At 32.0% G+C, this 17,112-nt stretch overlaps 1 protein-coding gene and 1 non-coding gene across 6 annotated transcripts in view; one reads left to right on the top strand and one right to left on the bottom strand.

The window, feature by feature from the left end:
* Window positions 1–855: 855 nt before the first annotated feature.
* The window catches only part of Mxd (MAX dimerization protein), a 41,297-nt gene continuing 25,040 nt past the window's right edge, over window positions 856–17,112 (bottom strand). For all 5 annotated transcript variants that reach the window (XM_083100313.1, XM_083100324.1, XM_083100335.1 and 2 more), the window contains 3 exons: window positions 9,997–10,315; window positions 3,827–3,963; window positions 856–3,496 (listed from right to left, as the gene is read on the bottom strand). In XM_083100313.1, coding sequence (XP_082956439.1) covers window positions 3,827–3,963; window positions 9,997–10,315 — 456 coding nt within the window. In that variant the 3' untranslated portion in view covers window positions 856–3,496. The remainder of the gene's footprint in view (window positions 3,497–3,826; window positions 3,964–9,996; window positions 10,316–17,112) is intronic.
* On the top strand, window positions 7,997–8,080 carry Trnal-cag (transfer RNA leucine (anticodon CAG)). The gene has a single exon. It is a non-coding gene; the product is annotated as a tRNA-Leu (tRNA).

Raw genomic sequence — 17,112 nt, 5'->3', positions numbered from 1 at the left:
ATTCCCGACTTTCAATATTTTTTTAGATTAGGCATCGAAATCGTTATAATTTCGTTGAGTTCTTACAATATTTCGTGCCATAGTCTGCCACATGCTTGTGTCTCACACACACATATCTGAGTCAAAATAATATAATATTCTCCAATTTTCTTCTTAGACAATAATAATTTTTATATTTCTTGATATAAAAAAACATAGAGAAAAGTTATTCAAAGATATTATCTTTATTAAATTGGAAAAGAATATCAATTGTTATGTCATTCACGTCACAATAAGTTTTTCGTACGCTCCTACTATCGATATATGAACTCAGCGACATTGTATCGCTTTCGATCCACTATCTAGTTTATTTGTTTCTAAATCATTCAATGATCTAGGAATAGTCAAAGATCATTCTCGTGAAAAAGAAACGCATCACATAAAAAGGTAACAGCCCCGAGAACACCCCTTGAGGGATTTGCGGAATTTGTACTCTTCGAATGTGTATTAGAGTGTCCCTTATTATTTCAATTGCATTCACACAGCAGCCTATATATTATTTCTTTTATAATAACAAGTCTCTTAAATTTTAAGACAATTTTTTTATAGAATCATTATCTTTGATAATACTTATCTCCTCAATTTTTTATCTTATAATTTTTTTAGTTATTTTTTCATTTCTTTTGTTCATAACTTTCTTATTTTTGTTTTTTAATCCTTGTTTCTTTTTAGAACAAGATTAATAAAATGCGTTATAAATTCTGCAAAAAGAGCAAAAATCACTCAGGACTTTTCCTATTATTATCTATAAATAAGGGACACTCTATATATGTGTTTATATATATATATGTATAATGAAACATCACTTACGCCATATTATAATTATCAGTTTACTTTTTTTGCTTTTTATACTTTGCTTTGCTCACTTAATTACAGAATAATAATGACTTAATATATATGTGTATATGTATGTGTGTGTGTGTGCGTCTGTGTATTCACTTGTATCTGTGTAAATCTGCATTGTAGTCTATTAATAAATCGCAATTCATTATTCATCGAGAAATCAGCCGTTTGTCTTTCTTTGTCTTCTTTTCTCTTCTTCTCTAAATACATTTTCCCTCCTCTCATATTCTTCTATATTACGCGGTCGAGTTTTTTTGCAGATTTTTACTTCTTCTTAAAAACGTGGCGACGGCGCAGGGATTGTTTCTTTAGTAAGTTTACTTAATGAACTATTTGTATGTTTACTTAAATATCATTGAATGGAAGAAATTCACAATTTAGTTTGGAAAATGACTTAATGTTTTACCGAATAATTTCATATAATTTTTTAAAGTTAATTCTAATTTTTTTATACACAATTTTATATTATAAAAATAATTTCATATTTTATGATCTTAACATATTATAATTAATTCCAAATACTGCATATATATAATATATAATTTGAATTTTAAATTAAATGTACAATTTTACGAATATAAATTTGTAGAATAATTTTATTATATAATCTATCTCTGATATATGTATTTATATATATTACAAATTATTTTAATAAATAATTTTGTCGTTTCGAATTAAACAAATTGCTTTATAAATACTTCCAAAAATTTTTCGACTAATTTCGTAATAAATTTTTATAAAGTAAAAAAATTTCTATATTAATGTTAATAAAACTATAAATTTTGGCTTTTTAGAAATTGGATTTATAAAATTATAATTTTAACTCTAATTACTTTGAAATAATTTTATAAATTTCTATATATTTATTTTATTTTTATTCCATTTCCTCTCTCTCTCTCTCTCTCTCTCTTTATATTTTTTAAACCAAATTAAAAATTTATTACGATATTAATTGAAAAATTGAGAATTATTTATGAATCAATCTCTATAATTTAAAATAACAAAATTAATTAATTAATTAATTAATTAACTCTTCAAAATATATTTCTAAGAATAAATTTTTAATTTTGTCAAATATTGTGAAAACTAAATCGAGAAAACGCATGTTTCAACGATTGAGTCTCGAAATGATCAATCAACGCTTTACTTATTTCTGCAAGAATAATAGATTAAGCCTGCAACAAAACGAAGAATTTCCTTACTGCTTCTGTTCAACATTTCCATTTCCCATTTAATTTCTTACTTCCTCTCTCACTCTTTTTTTCTCATCCATTCTCTCTCTCTCTCTCTCTCTCTCTCTCTCTCTCTCTCTCTCTCTCTCTCACATACATATTTACGCTCTCTCAATAAATTTGTTTGTTCTTAAAAATATGTACAATGTTGCTGCGATTCTCCGTTCAATTCTTGATAATTTACAATTATCTTCTTTATTTTTTGCATTTTCAAAGTCGCGCTTGTTACCTTTTCGTTTTGTTTTTGTTTCGTATGTTGCCGTCCTTTATTTTATGCAAGTTAACTTTCTCAAAAAGTTGCTGGCTTTCTTCTTGGTTAAATTTTTAAAATTTCTTCTTATATATCTTTATTTTTCTCATTTCATTTATTCTTAGTTTTTCTCTTACATTTTTTATTCATTCAAAATTAATTTTATTTTTTTTCTTATTCCCTTTTTTCTTTTGTCTCTTCTTTCATTTTTTTTCTTTAATTTTCTTTCATGCGTATTATATTTTACTTTCATTTTGAAAAATGTGCTGTAATCTTTCAGTTTGCACTTATAATTTTTCGAAAGTATCGTTTTTATTGATTTTCTTCTTGATCGGAAACCTTCTTTGATTTTCTTGTAATTGGATATTTCTGGGTATTGCCTTCTCTTTAAGATGTCAAATATAATTTGCAGTAAGATTTTTAATACATACATTCTCCTTTTCAATATTCTTTCTTTTTCTTTTTGCTCAATTTGCTCTCTATTTTCCTTACACTTTTATACGATAAGTGTTTTTGTAAGATGGTCTGTTTTTTCTTGGCGTCAAAATCTCTTCTCCTCTTTCACGTCTCTTCTCTTTTTCGAATTCTTTTTATAAGCATCTGTAATATACTTTAATACATATTCTTCGAATCAGTCCCTCGTTTTATAAATAATTTTTAACGACTTCAAAGTCCCAAAAATTACTTATTCTTTATGTTGTAGGCTAGATGGTATCCAAGATGGTATCAAAGATGACTTCAATCTTCTTTATTTTCTTCTTTTTCTTTGCGTTAAGATCGATGTCTTCCGAGCTCTTCCAAATTTTTACGACTCCTCCCATTCTTCAGTGATTTCCGCGATTTTTGAAATCTTCTCCGTTTTCCGAAAATCTTCACAAAGTCATGCAATACCTGAAAGCCTTCTTCTTTAATGTTGCCTTTGCCAGCCAGGCCATTTTGGAAGGACACAAATATGAATTTAAATATGCATTTTGTGTGTATATGTTTATGTGTGTATGAATCGATATCTCTCGCGCCGTCAATTTTCGTACGCCCCAATGGATGTTCTTCCTTTCGCTCTATCTTTCCCTCCCCTATCCTTTTCTCTTTTTCAACCGCTTCTTCTTTCGCTGCCATCTCGCCGCCTCTTTGTCTGCAAACAGCGCAGAGAAACCAATGTGAGAATTTATTTGTCAAACATCTACTCTTCCTCTTTCTATTCTATCTTCCTATTTTTCGATTTTTGTTCCTTTGGTGACGTCTTACAGTCTTAATGGATTTCCCGTACTTAGCGTGTCTTTTTCATTATTATAGGACACGACCAACTATAATTAATTGCTTATTCCCATGTATTTTAATAATTGAAATTATAAGCAAATCTTATTTTAATTCGAATACAATTTGTTTTAAATTCATATTATTTCTTTTACAGTGGAATTCCACACCTGTTTTTGTTTCGAAATCAATTGGATTATATACGTACCTAAAGATTGTCCATCATTTCGGAAAGAGTCAGCCTGGAGGTGGACATCGCGACACCGCTGTCGCTACTACTTTGTACGCTACTGTGATCATCGGTGTCCGATTGATTGCTCGTATAACCGATCACATCCACTTCGTCTGTAACAGAAAATACCAAATTCTCCTTCATTATCTGTTATAATCTGAAAGAGAATAATAGAGATAAAATAATTCTTCATTGATATATCGCGTGTGTGACAAACAAGAACGAACAAATTACTTGTATTATTAAAATTGAAAAATACTTCTAGGTATGATTAAAATCAATTTTTTTATGTATATTGATTAACGAAAGTAAAGATTATCACGAAAAATTAATGAAAATCTATTGCACCGATATTTGCCACTATTGTAATAAAAATTGGTTGCGCGTCTAAAATGTTTGAAGTTGACTCGATTTATTATTTATCAAACAAAATTAATTAATGGTAATGAAAATACTCATTTTTTACTATAAAAAAAATCTATTTTCCTCTTTCTATTTTTTACGATTATATCTTCTTATCAAATTCTTTGTGTTTTCACTGTATTCGCAATCGCTTCCTAAGTTTCTGTTAAACTCGCTTTATCTTCAAACAATACGTCACACTTCCGTCCTATCGCGAACTGTTTCCCAACAAATCCTTTCCAAAAATTATCTCAAAAATTCGCAAATAAAATGCAGTTTATTTGAGATATCCTGTATAAATTGTTGGTTGTTTCATACTAAGCTTATTGATTGCAGATTCAGTAATATAATATTTAATATCGAAATCTTGTACGAACGAATAAGATGCTTCAAATAGATTTCTTCCTAACTGAAAGTATTATCTAACTTTTGTTACATGAGAAGACATCCTAGTATGCCAACTGCATGAACCAACTGATCAATGAGGAAGGAAATGCCGGTAAGAATGCATCGTTATTATGATGTTATGCCGTCAGATGAAGAGATGATAGACAACAAATGGGGTGGAAGACGGATTAAGAGGAAAGAAAAAGGAATAAGTGAAGAATACGACATAAGGAGAGAAAGAGAGAAATTGCGGGGTGTACAGTAGCCATAACACCAGCTGGAAGACACGACTTGAAGAAGACGAGGGGGTGTCGACCACACTTGCGAACCACCCTTACCCCTTCGCGCCGCTCTGAGTCGGGGGTATTTTTCCATAATCAATAACATGCCTCTATTCTCGTCACACTAAGCGAACCAGATCTGCCCTCGTCACCACCCGCTTCCCGCTTCTCACCCCTCTGCGTTGTCGACATCGCTAACCTGTCCAGGTGACAGTGACGCTCAAAACACAGTGGCAGAAAGGACAAACAAGTTAATAATACAAAAAAAAGTGCAAAAAAAGGAAAAAAGTTTAATAAATCAAATTATAAAATAACGAATAAATTTTTCAATATATTTTCAATATATCGAATATAAGAGATGTGAATAGATAAGATATGAAATTTCAATATAGGAGTATAGAATAAACTACGGTATAAAATATAGAACAAATGTTGTCTCGTGATCGGTTGCGAATATTGATCGGTGAAAACGGATAGAGAACGGAGTGGTGCGACTTGAGAGGCACTGGTTAAAACGGCGGTTTAAGGGTTGCACGAGTGGCGAGCAAAAGAGTTCATTAAAACCAGCGTCGTGTGCACCCCTGGCATCGTCGAATTCGTCGTTCCTCATCCCTCTGGCATGGGACGTAAAAAATACACGAAACATTCATCGATGTTTTCGATTACTTGCTAAGCAAATGAATTTCAATTTTCAGACTGAAGCGAATAAAAATAAGTCGTCGTCCCCGCGTTTTCCCTCCCAATTAATCATTCCTCGTTATCATACGGTAATAAACAGCATGGCACAGTCCTGTTGCGTGTTCGCGCGTTTATCAGGAACAAATGGAAGAAAAGAGACGCAAAGGGGGGAGGAGCAGGGGTGGCGGTTGACGGCAGATAACGATAATATTTGCCACGGCCGCGATAATTAACTCTTAGCTCGTTTGAACATTAATTTTCACGAAGGTGCATGCATGCAGACATTTTTCATATGCAACGATTCAATATTAGATAACGTAAATATCAACGTTCAATCGCGCAAATAGATTCGCAAATAAATTTACGCGTCTCGCTCAATTTTAAATCAAGAATAAAGCAATAGCGTGACATTTTCTCGATGTAAGATAGGGAGAGAAAGAGATAGACTCCGCGCCAAACTGTCTCTCTCGATCCTAAATCATCAACTTCCGCCTACGCTCGACGAACGAATTATCTGGTTTATTTATAACACGTCGTCGATCCGTGATTAAGTCTCGATTATATTCCAATCCAGTTGAAATAACTTCACAACACGACGCACCAAAGTACATAGTCACCGGTCAGTATTTGACCGGTCACATGACGTGCGTGAGAGATACGCAATCGCACACCTGGAACATAGGGAAACTTTCGGAGAGCTTCGCCGAGAAATTCCGGACGGTCAATATTTCCGTGCCCGCGGATATAATTTACCGACGACGACTAAAGTACATATGTACGACTGTTGACAAATAGTCTCACCACTCCTGCCTGCCTCTTCTCCCCCTTTCCTTGTCATTGTGAGTTTAAATATATCGAATGAGAGCTCGAGCGGGTGTGTAAAAGCGAGTGCATAAGAATCGTTGAAAATCGATAAATTATTTTTATTGAGTTGAGTCACCTCTTTTTCCGTCATTTTTCAAATATATTCAACTTATTTTAATCGATAATTGATTAGAAAATTTAAGAAAATTTAAAACTATATGTATAGAAAAAAACTCCACATAAGATTTTAATTGAGAAGTAGAGAGAGAAAAATAGTAAAATGTCTAAAAACTATTTGAAAGAATTAAAATTAATTATTCCTAAAGAATTCCATTCATTCACTCATTAGTATGTTATGAGATTGGATGAATACCATTTTTTTCTCTTTTGTTTTTAACACACATAATTATTTCAAATACCTTCTAGCATATTAATGTTGTATAAAATTGTTTAAATAAATAAATACATGATAAAATTTTATTTATAATTTGCTAAAAAGCTTTTTTACTTCTACTTCGCGATTCGCATTTAAGTTAAAAGATTTGTTCTTTGTAGTTGAACTTTTTGCACTATTTGATATACAGGGTTTAGCAAAAGTGTGGAAACCTTTTAATATTTCGAAAAATACGCATTTAAAAAAAAAATGTTTCATACAAAAGTTATAGGGTTTTATGTGGCGCATTACACAGCAACATTATTATGATCGCGAATAGCGTTGTCAAGGTTATGTGAAGGTCACCTCCAATTTTTTAAATGGGACACCCTATATGCTTTTGCATATTCTTGTAGCTTATCTCGAGAGCTTTCCAAAACACTATAATTAAGTTAGTTTTCATTAAGTACTTTCCGAGTTATGAGGCTTGAAATAATTTCTTAATTTTACATAAACCATAAAATATCTAGTAAAATATTCATTTTTCGATTATCTTACCTTAATACTTTTATGTACAAAATAATGAGAGTAATCAATTGGTGTAAAGAAAACATACAGTTGTTTTTAAGAAAAAATATGGAATTGTTAATTGCAAATTACATATTTTTTCTTAAAAACAACTATGTGTTTTCTTTACACCAATTGATTCCTCTCATTATTTTGTACATAAAAGTATTAAGGTAAGATAATCGAAAAATGAATATTTTACTAGATATTTTATGGTTTATGTAAAATTAAGAAATGATTTCAAGCCTCATAACTCGGAAAGTACTTAATGAAAACTAACTTAATTATAGTGTTTTGGAAAGCTCTCGAGATAAGCTACAAGAATATGCAAAAGCATATAGGGTGTCCCATTTAAAAAGTTGGAGGTGACCTTCACATAACCTTGACAACGCTATTCGAGGTCATAATAATGTTGCTGTGTAATGCGCCACATAAAACCCTATAACTTTTGTATGAAACACTTTTTTTTTAAATGCGTATTTTTCGAAATATTAAGGGGTTTCCACACTTTTGCTAAACCCTGTATATCAAACAGTATATATACATATATCTCTTTCCCATTTTTAAAATATATATTTATCTCATTGTATTCCGCTCCAATTTCAACTATAAAGAAGAAACTTTATGTCTCAGCCTTTAGCGTTGTAATATTATGTCAGGATGGCCGAGCGGTCTAAGGCGCTGCGTTCAGGTCGCAGTCCACTTCTGTGGGCGTGGGTTCGAATCCCACTTCTGACAATATTTCTTTTTTACTCTCAAATTGAAGTAACGTGATAATTTTACTGTAAAAGACTGATATTTAAATGGCTCGTAAATATATTAATAGGAAGAAAATTAACGAATGATTTCCGACACGTCTTGTGTAACTATATTTTTCTAATGCGTCATACAACTGATCAAAGAGATTAGTTATTAACATCTAGAATTATAAAGCATAAGGAAGAATGTTATTCGGTAGCTTATTAAAATTATGTTTTAAAATTATGTTTTAAAATTATATTTTATTAAAATTATATTTTAAACATAACAATCTCATAATATTAAAATGCTAGAAGTCGCCTTGAAATAATTATGTGCATGAAGAGAGAGGTAAAGAGGGGAAGAATTGATTTTCGCTTAACTATAATATACAATATAATTATCTCTTGTTCTCTCTCTCTCTCTCTCTCTCTCTCTCTCTCTCTCTCTCTCAATTCAAATCTTAAATTTACCGACAGGGCAAACATATCAAGTAATGACTAAATGATTAATTTGTAATTATGACATCTAGACGACGCCATATATGTCAACAACATATATAGCATCAATATAAGGACATAGAAAGACGATACATTTTTCTTAGTCAATCGTGTTAAAGATATTTAACGCCACTATTATGAACGACGTAGAAAAGCGCGGAAAATTGGGGGTGGCTTTCGAAAAATCGCCGGCGTGGCACACGTGACTTATGATAAGTGCTTCGCCGGGGATATTCCCGCGGGATCATCAATTTCAACGTCGACCCCTCGCGCGTATACCCCCACCGACAGTCTTCCGATTTCCTTCACCTTCTTCGCCGGCTCGACCTCCTTTTTCTCCAACTCAACTCCTTTGAAAAACCCATCCACCCCCGCACGCTGTGATATTTCATGCGGTAGCGAAATGCACTTTTACGACGCCATAATGGTGCCTCAGCACAAACAATAATTCGAATTTTTGAAACTTTATCCAAGAATATAATTACATAATCTCAAATCGGATAATAAAAAACGCGAAAGAATAAACGCTCGAATGAATCAATAATCGAGCAATCTCCTTTCATCATGGAGTCTGTATATATAAAATAAATTAAAAGTGTTAGAAAACGTATTACGCTAGACTCAAGAATGGAAAAAAGTTTATATGAATTTGAATGACATAAACAATTTTTTTGTCACTATATGGACATTTTTTCGAAGCAAATTACAGATCGCAAATTTATGCTCGAAAAGTCACTCGCGTTCATTACTATACGTCGTGATATAGTGTGAGATTGTGTGCATATATGTGATGTGTTATATGACTGCACGCCATACGACTGCTTAAACAATGACGCTTCGGGAAATTAAATAGATCCACTCGCATTTAATTTTACGACGCAGATAGAGCAGCCGACGTGGCTTCCATCGTAGCTTTCCGTCTCAATCCCGACTCGCGACGATTAAGATTTAATCGGCTGACCAGGGAGAGAAGATAAGGTTGCTGACGAAAATCCTCGGATACTTGTCGGGTACTTTGAAAGCCTGGTCTTAAGAACGCGATAAGTTACACGAAAAAGATCTTAATCCGGGAAGAGGAATAAAAAAAAAAAAAAGAATAAACCGTATCATTACGGACAATCAATGTGTTTGCATTTATTATTTTATTTCAGTCAAAGACTATAATTATATCGGAGATTGTTACATATAAAATACCGGAATCTGTCAAAATTTCAATTTGGAAAATTCTTGTAACAGTTTATTAAAAATGTTTTTATTTCTATAAAATGTTGGCAATTTTTCGAGTATAATAATGTTGAGAAACTTAATATTATCCATGATTTCGAAATCGAAAAGAGCGAAAAGGGCGTCGAAAAATTACATTTTGAAAATCTGATGCAAGTGGAAGAACAGATCCGTATCTTGAGTCGTACTCACCGGACTCCGAGACGGATGGACTGCCCGCAGACCTGTCGGAGTTTATGGAGCTCCCGGTGGAGCTGGTGGACGCCGTGCCCAGGGAGCACTCGGAGATGCTGCGCCGCTTAGACAGCATCGCCGCGGAGGCGGCGGCGGCGGCGGCAGCGGCAGAGCCGGTCGGCGCGCTCGTACTGAGCCCGTGGAGGCCGTGAAGCGCGTGAAGGCCGTGGAGGCCGGTCTGGCTCGTCAACTGTTCGAGTCGTCGTCTCAGGAACCTCTGCTCGCGCGACAGCTGCTCCTTGTGTATGATGTGCTTACGATCGCGATCTTCTAGATTCTGCAATACAATCAATATGATGATATATATGTACATATAAAGTGTGTTTGTGTGTATAATGTTTTATATACATAATAAGTAGAAATTATCAAGGGGTGTCTCACTGACTAAAAATTTGTACATGTATTGCGAATTATCAGGTAATTTCAGGTAATTCCATGTAATGCACCATGTACTCTAAGTAATGCGACGTAATACGAAACAATTCCATGAAATATAAAGTAATTATATGTAATGCAAATATATTTATTTATAATTTTTTATTTTGCAAAATATACATATTATAAATTTTAAAAAATGTTTTATTTTAAACTTTGTTCCAATTATTAATTTAAAAAAATCTTTTATTTTAAACTTACGAATATGAACACATAAAATACAATTATACATACATATATATATATATATATATATATATATATATATATATGTATAATTGTATTTTATGTGTTCATGTTCGTAAGTTTAAAATAAAAGATTTTTTTTAAATTAATAATTGGAACAAAGTTTAAAATAAGACATTTTTTTAAATTTATAATATGTATATTTTGCAAAATAAACAATTACATATATATATATATGTACACATATTTGAGTTACATATAGTTAATCATTATATATTCTCTTTAATTCTTTGTTTCTTCTTTTAATTAATACTTTTCATGTCTATTTAAGGAAACGGTTCGGTTCCAATTAGAGTAACTGGTCCAAAGAATAAGTATTCATTTTGTATTATTTGAATATCTGTTTCTTTAGGCCATTTATAAACATCTAATTTGGATTTTAAAAATTTAATTTTTGTAGAATTTTCAAATATTTCAATGACTCTTTCAATATAGAATGTGTTATTATAATAGACAGCATAATATTTTTCCTCATCCAAAAGTCTTAAATTGGAAACAAACTCTTGAGAAATTATTTCACATTCATTTACATGCTGTTTGATACGTTCACAAATTTCAACAAAGTTTGTGATTTTCGTTTGATTTATATCTAAAACAAGATTTCTTTTTGTCTTTATTCGATCTAATCTGCTTGGAAAATTTGTTATTTTTTGTGGAAGCTGGATAATTTCATCAGAATTGCTGTTGTCATTTTGATTTGCCTCCTTAGTAATTTCACTCTTAAAAAAATCCGAAGAAAAATCCAAGAAAAGACTTGCATTATGTGATGTTAGTTGATCATCCATATAAAGTTGAGTACATATGAAACTAGAACTTTGTGATACATTTTCAATAAAATTAATTTCTTTTTGAATCGAATCATCAACACTTGATGAAGAACATAATGAGACACTTGATAATTTTTCAGCTTCCATACATGTATTTTCTTGAGTGCATTATCATACGGAATTATGACGACATTGTTATTACATTCATCAGGTTGTTCATTAATATTTTTTTCTATTACATTAGATTTTGGATTTACTTGAAGAAAATTTAAAATGTTAGAATTTTTTACCATATTTTGAGCCTTTTTATTTTTAAAATGCGTTTTAAAATGCTTATTAAAATTTGAAAGAACCCATTGATATTTATTATTTTCAATTTGTGTAAATGTTTTAGAAAAAAAATTGCACTCTGTGCAATTTACATAAGCAGTTTGATTTTTTATTTCTATGCTAATATTATCTAAATTAGAAAGAGTTTGTGATTTTTTAGCTTCATCATAATCGATGCTTTGTAGGAATTTAATAATATAATTTGAAACTACGTTTTTAATATGATTAACAGCTTTAGATTTATCGTTTTCAGTTAAATAAGAAGATTTGTTTTTAGATGTATTAATTGTATCATCAAAATTATTTTTATTACGTTTTATATATATTTCTATCTTTATTTAAGCATTTACGTTTATTAGACGTAGACTTTGATGTTGTGTACTAACGTCACATAAACATTCTAAATTTTTTTCTTGAGTTTTTTCAAGAATAGTAGATTCAAGAAACATATTTTACTACTTTTAATTAATATATTTAATAATTCTTTATGCCTAAATAAAATTTCAAAATATTGTTCTTTTGCCGTGTATATACCAAAAAAATCTTTTTTTTCTTCAGGAATTAACAATAAAGTTAACTTTTCTTTGGCAAAAGAAGTCTTTCTTCGTTTATTTTGCTTATTGATGTGATATTGTCATATCCAGTAAAAAGGAGAAGTTGCTTCAAATAATCAGGAGATACAATATCTTGTAGATTGAACTTTTCTATAAGTTTAACATCGACAGTATGCGAGTGGGGATGGTTCTGAACGGCCGCACATGCATACAGACACTGTGTACCGTCCAAAATGACCCCTACTCATCCCCATTCCTATGCTATCGATGCTGCTTCAGACGTAAGCGCGGTAAAATGCGAAATAATACAACGTAATGCGAAGTAATTCGAAGTAATGCAAAGTAATTCGAAGTAATTCGAAGTAATGCGAAGTAATTCGAAGTAATGCATAAGTAATTCCAGGAAAAATGTACATGTATTGCGACAGTGAGACACCCCCTGGGTAATCGCTTCGGATGTAATAAATCTACTCTGCAGCAGATTCGTTTTTCCCATTACACGCTTCGCTCCCGCCCTTCTCGCTGTTAAATTTGTCCGATATAAAACGCAATTTGTTCGCTACTTGTACGCCAACGGAACAAGATAATCTTACATAATACAGAAACAATCCCGAGAATTTGCGTGCATGATTAATTAATTATCTGAAAAAAAGCTTTTTCCACGAATATAAGAGAGAATCGTCTATTCTCTCGTTCCGGTCGGACAAATTTAATGAATGTATCATGTTTTTATTTTCACGTACGCGATGTCGAATTTGTGCGCGCGAAATGTTGGGGATAATCGGCGGAATTTTCAAGCAATCTCATGTAAGTTTCGCCGGCCGGTGCATTTCATTTGCACGTTAATTAAAAATAAATTTGACCTAGACGCGCGTGCAGAGAGAGTATATTGCACCCGATATCTCCCGACCAGGGTATTCGTACTCGTTAGGGAAATTCCAAGCTCTCGGTACTAATTGTAAGTACAAAATAATAGATGCAACGAGTTAAGCATCCGTGTTTCTTTTTATTTAACAAAACAGTTTTTGGTAATTATGCCTAAAAAGGACCCACCTTCGCACAAATGTGTTATTGACGTATGTTGTGAAGATGTTATCCCTGATTAACATTCTGAAGATTTTAGCCGGCGGTCGTTCTTTATTCAAAAGTTATTAACAAATAAATGTGAGGAATATTGACATAAAGATTCTACTTTATTTGTTCACCGATTTGCTTTATTTTTAAATATGTTATAGGGAAGATTTTCCCGAGTAATTTCGTATATATATATATATATATATATATATATATATATATATATATATATAAGGATCGGATTCAAATAGTTTTGGAGATATAGGCTGAAAAAGGATAAAAATAATAAATACAAAAATAAGGTAAACCTTCGGAAAACCAACTTATATGAAATAATGGTTAAGAATACCCAATTTCTACGTATTTTTACCTCCTGAACACGAATATGAAACTTAAAAATAGCGGTCGAACTCGCAAGTCGAAGAAAAACACAAAAAAAGGTAAATTAAAGGTAAATAAAAAAAAGATAAACAATTTAAATTTATATAGAATTTAATACAATTAAAAAATATCACAAATGTATGTGTACACACACACACACACGCAGGGGGTGCAAGGGGGGCCTTCGGCCCCCCCCTCCCGCAACCGCCCCGCCGGTAGGCAAGGTGGATCTATCTTGTAGATTGAACTTTTCTACAAGTTTAACATCGACAGTATGCGAGTGGGGATGGTTCTGCACGGCCGCACATGCATACAGACACTGTGTACCGTCCAAAATGACCCCCACTCATCCCCATTCCTATGCTATCGATGCTGCTTCAGACGTAAGCGCGGTAAAATGCGAAATAATACAACGTAATGCGAAGTAATTCGAAGTAATGCAAAGTAATTTGAAGTAATTCGAAGTAATGCGAAGTAATTCGAAGTAATGCATAAGTAATTCCAGGAAAAATGTACATGTATTGCGACAGTGAGACACCCCCTGGAAATTATATTATTAGATTTATATTAATTTACTATTAGATTCATATTAATTTACTATTAGATTTATATTAATTTACTATTAGATTCATATTAATTTACTATTAGATTTATATTAATTTTCTAAAAGATTCATTAGAGGTATTATTAATACAGTTACGATTTAATAATAATGATTATACAACAGTCGTAGAAGACTTATTCACGATTATTCATTTGCATTTGTTTGTTGCTTTACTTTGATCGTATGTGGAAAAATGTAAGTCATTACACGTAAAACTTTTAATCATTCATTTGTCATCATATATGTGTAAATCTTTTCGTTCTCTTTGTCCTGATCGATATTGGCCGTTAATCGGTTTCCTTTCTATTGTACACAACATGCCATTTCGTAACGCAACAATGAGTGCTTACCTAGAAGAGGCTGGCCAATTCCGGTGCAAATTGCCGAACGGGAAATAATAAAGCACTAATGCATATATTACTGCGCAGTATTTGAAGTGCGTTAATTATGAGATTTTTCGAATCCCATTTCGAAAGTTCGCAAAATGTAAGATCTTTAAAATCTTGCGTTAGCAAGAAAATCTTGGAAGATTTTAGTTTCTGGATTTTATTTTAAAACTTTAAAATATTTTGATATGAATTTAATCGCCTTTCAGAGCTGCTATCGGAGCCACTGATTCCAAACAAATTATTATTGTATATTGTTATATTGTTATATAACATATATACTATATGTATATTACGTATATATGTATATACGTAATATGTTGTTATATTATAATATTTATGCAAATAATGAAGATCGTTTCGGCATTATTATCAATCTTGTCGATATTTCTCACTTGCGAACTTGAAAAGCTAGATAACTAGGAATCAATGGCGATCCGAGTGTGAAGTGGATGACACAAGGGTGGAAGTAGCAGGTGACGGAATCACCTGATCGCAGATAACAGTTCCATACGATAGACGAAATATGTCTGCGTGTGTGTTTATGTCGATTGTATGTGGCTGGTACCACGTTCGTAGGAAAGTTCCTGATTTCGTGCTCGATTTCCATTCAGCCCGATATGAATTTACAACGTAAATGAAACGAGGTTAAGGCGAGGGTGAAACAGGATAAACCTCTTCAGTAAAACAAATCGACCGACCTCACAATTCGGTTCACTCCTACCGTTTACGTTGTGTCATTAACTGTGATATAATCAAAATTTTCACGAACACTTTGCCACGTAATTAATAAGAAAAATATTTAATTTAGTTGCAGAATTGACATTAAAAATATTTATATATGTATAACAAAAAATATCATAGTAAATCATTTTTAAAAAATTATAAATTTCTCTCAGAAATTCTGGATAAAAATATTATGCCAAGAGATGAATAGAGTAAAAAACAAAGAGGGCGTGAAATAATTAGCCATAAAAATGGCGACGAAGATGTCTCATTGAGAGTGTGAAAAAGATAAAGCGAAAAATAGAAGGGAAGAAGTTCAGAGAGGCAGACAAATGAAGAATTACACGTCGCCAACCGCGCAAAATACAAGTCCGCTTCGCCCCTCTGCTCTTCCTTCCCCGTGTTTCACCCTTTTCTCTGCTTTACTTCTTCGTGAGGATGTATAAGCTATTCTTGCAGAGAAATGACACTTTCGTGTCTCTCGATTCCTCTTCCCGCTGCCTTCTTAGCTTCCATTTATCCTCTTTTAACTTATTTTTTTCCTCCTCCATCTTCCCTTTCTCTATTTCGTCGACCAAATTTTTGCTTTAAATCTTTGCAAAATCGAATCCCGAGAGTTTTAATTTTATGAAATATTCATATAAACGTCTTATGATAGTATTGCATATTTTAAAATTATTTTTTACGTTAAAATATCACTATGTTTCTGGTATTGATGCTGAATCTTACGGATGGACTTAAATTGTGCGCAGCAACTTTTCTCCTCAAATGGCGGACTAGCGAACATTTTTCTAACGTATCTAACGCAAGCATACAGGGTGACCCATTTTAACTTAGGCAGCCAAATAACTCGAAAAATAAGCAAGATAGAGAAAAATGTTTTAGACAAAAGTTGTATGGTTTCGAGGGGGCCATAAGATGGTATCATTGGTTTGACCTTGAAGAGTCATTTGAAGGTCACGTGAAGGTCACTTCAATTTTTTTAAGTGGAATACCCTATATATTTTTGTACATTCTTGTAGCTTATTTCGAGAGCTTTCCAAAACACTATAATTAAGTACCTTTCCGTTAAGTACTTTTTGAGTTATGATGCTTGAAATAATTTCTTAATTTTACATAAACCGTAAAATATCTTGTAAAATATTCATTTTTCGATTATCTTACCTTAATACTTTTATGTACAAAATAATGAGAGGAATCAATTGGTGTAAAGAAAACACATAGTTGTTTTTAAGAAAAAATATGGAATTGTTAATTGCAAATTACATATTTTTTCTTCGAAACAACTATGTGTTTTCTTTACACCAATTGATTCCTCTCATTATTTTGTACATAAAACTATTAAGGTAAGGTAATCGAAAAATGAATATTTTACAAGATATTTTACGGTTTATGTAAAATTAAGAAATTATTTCAAGCCTCATAACTCAAAAAGTACTTAACGAAAATGTACTTAATTATAGTGTTTTGGAAAGCTCTCGAGATAAGCTACAAGAATGTACAAAAATATATAGGATGTTCCATTTAAAAAAATTGAAGTGACCTTCACGTGACCTTCAAATGACTCTTCA

The sequence above is a fragment of the Camponotus vicinus genome, unplaced genomic scaffold (assembly GCF_025532165.1).
Source record: "Camponotus vicinus isolate PSW18456_S1 unplaced genomic scaffold, iyCamVici1.0 SCAF_1, whole genome shotgun sequence".
Lineage (NCBI taxonomy): Eukaryota > Metazoa > Arthropoda > Insecta > Hymenoptera > Formicidae > Camponotus > Camponotus vicinus.
The sequence above is the reverse complement of the archived record's forward strand: the minus strand, read 5'-3'. Positions and strand labels throughout refer to the sequence as shown.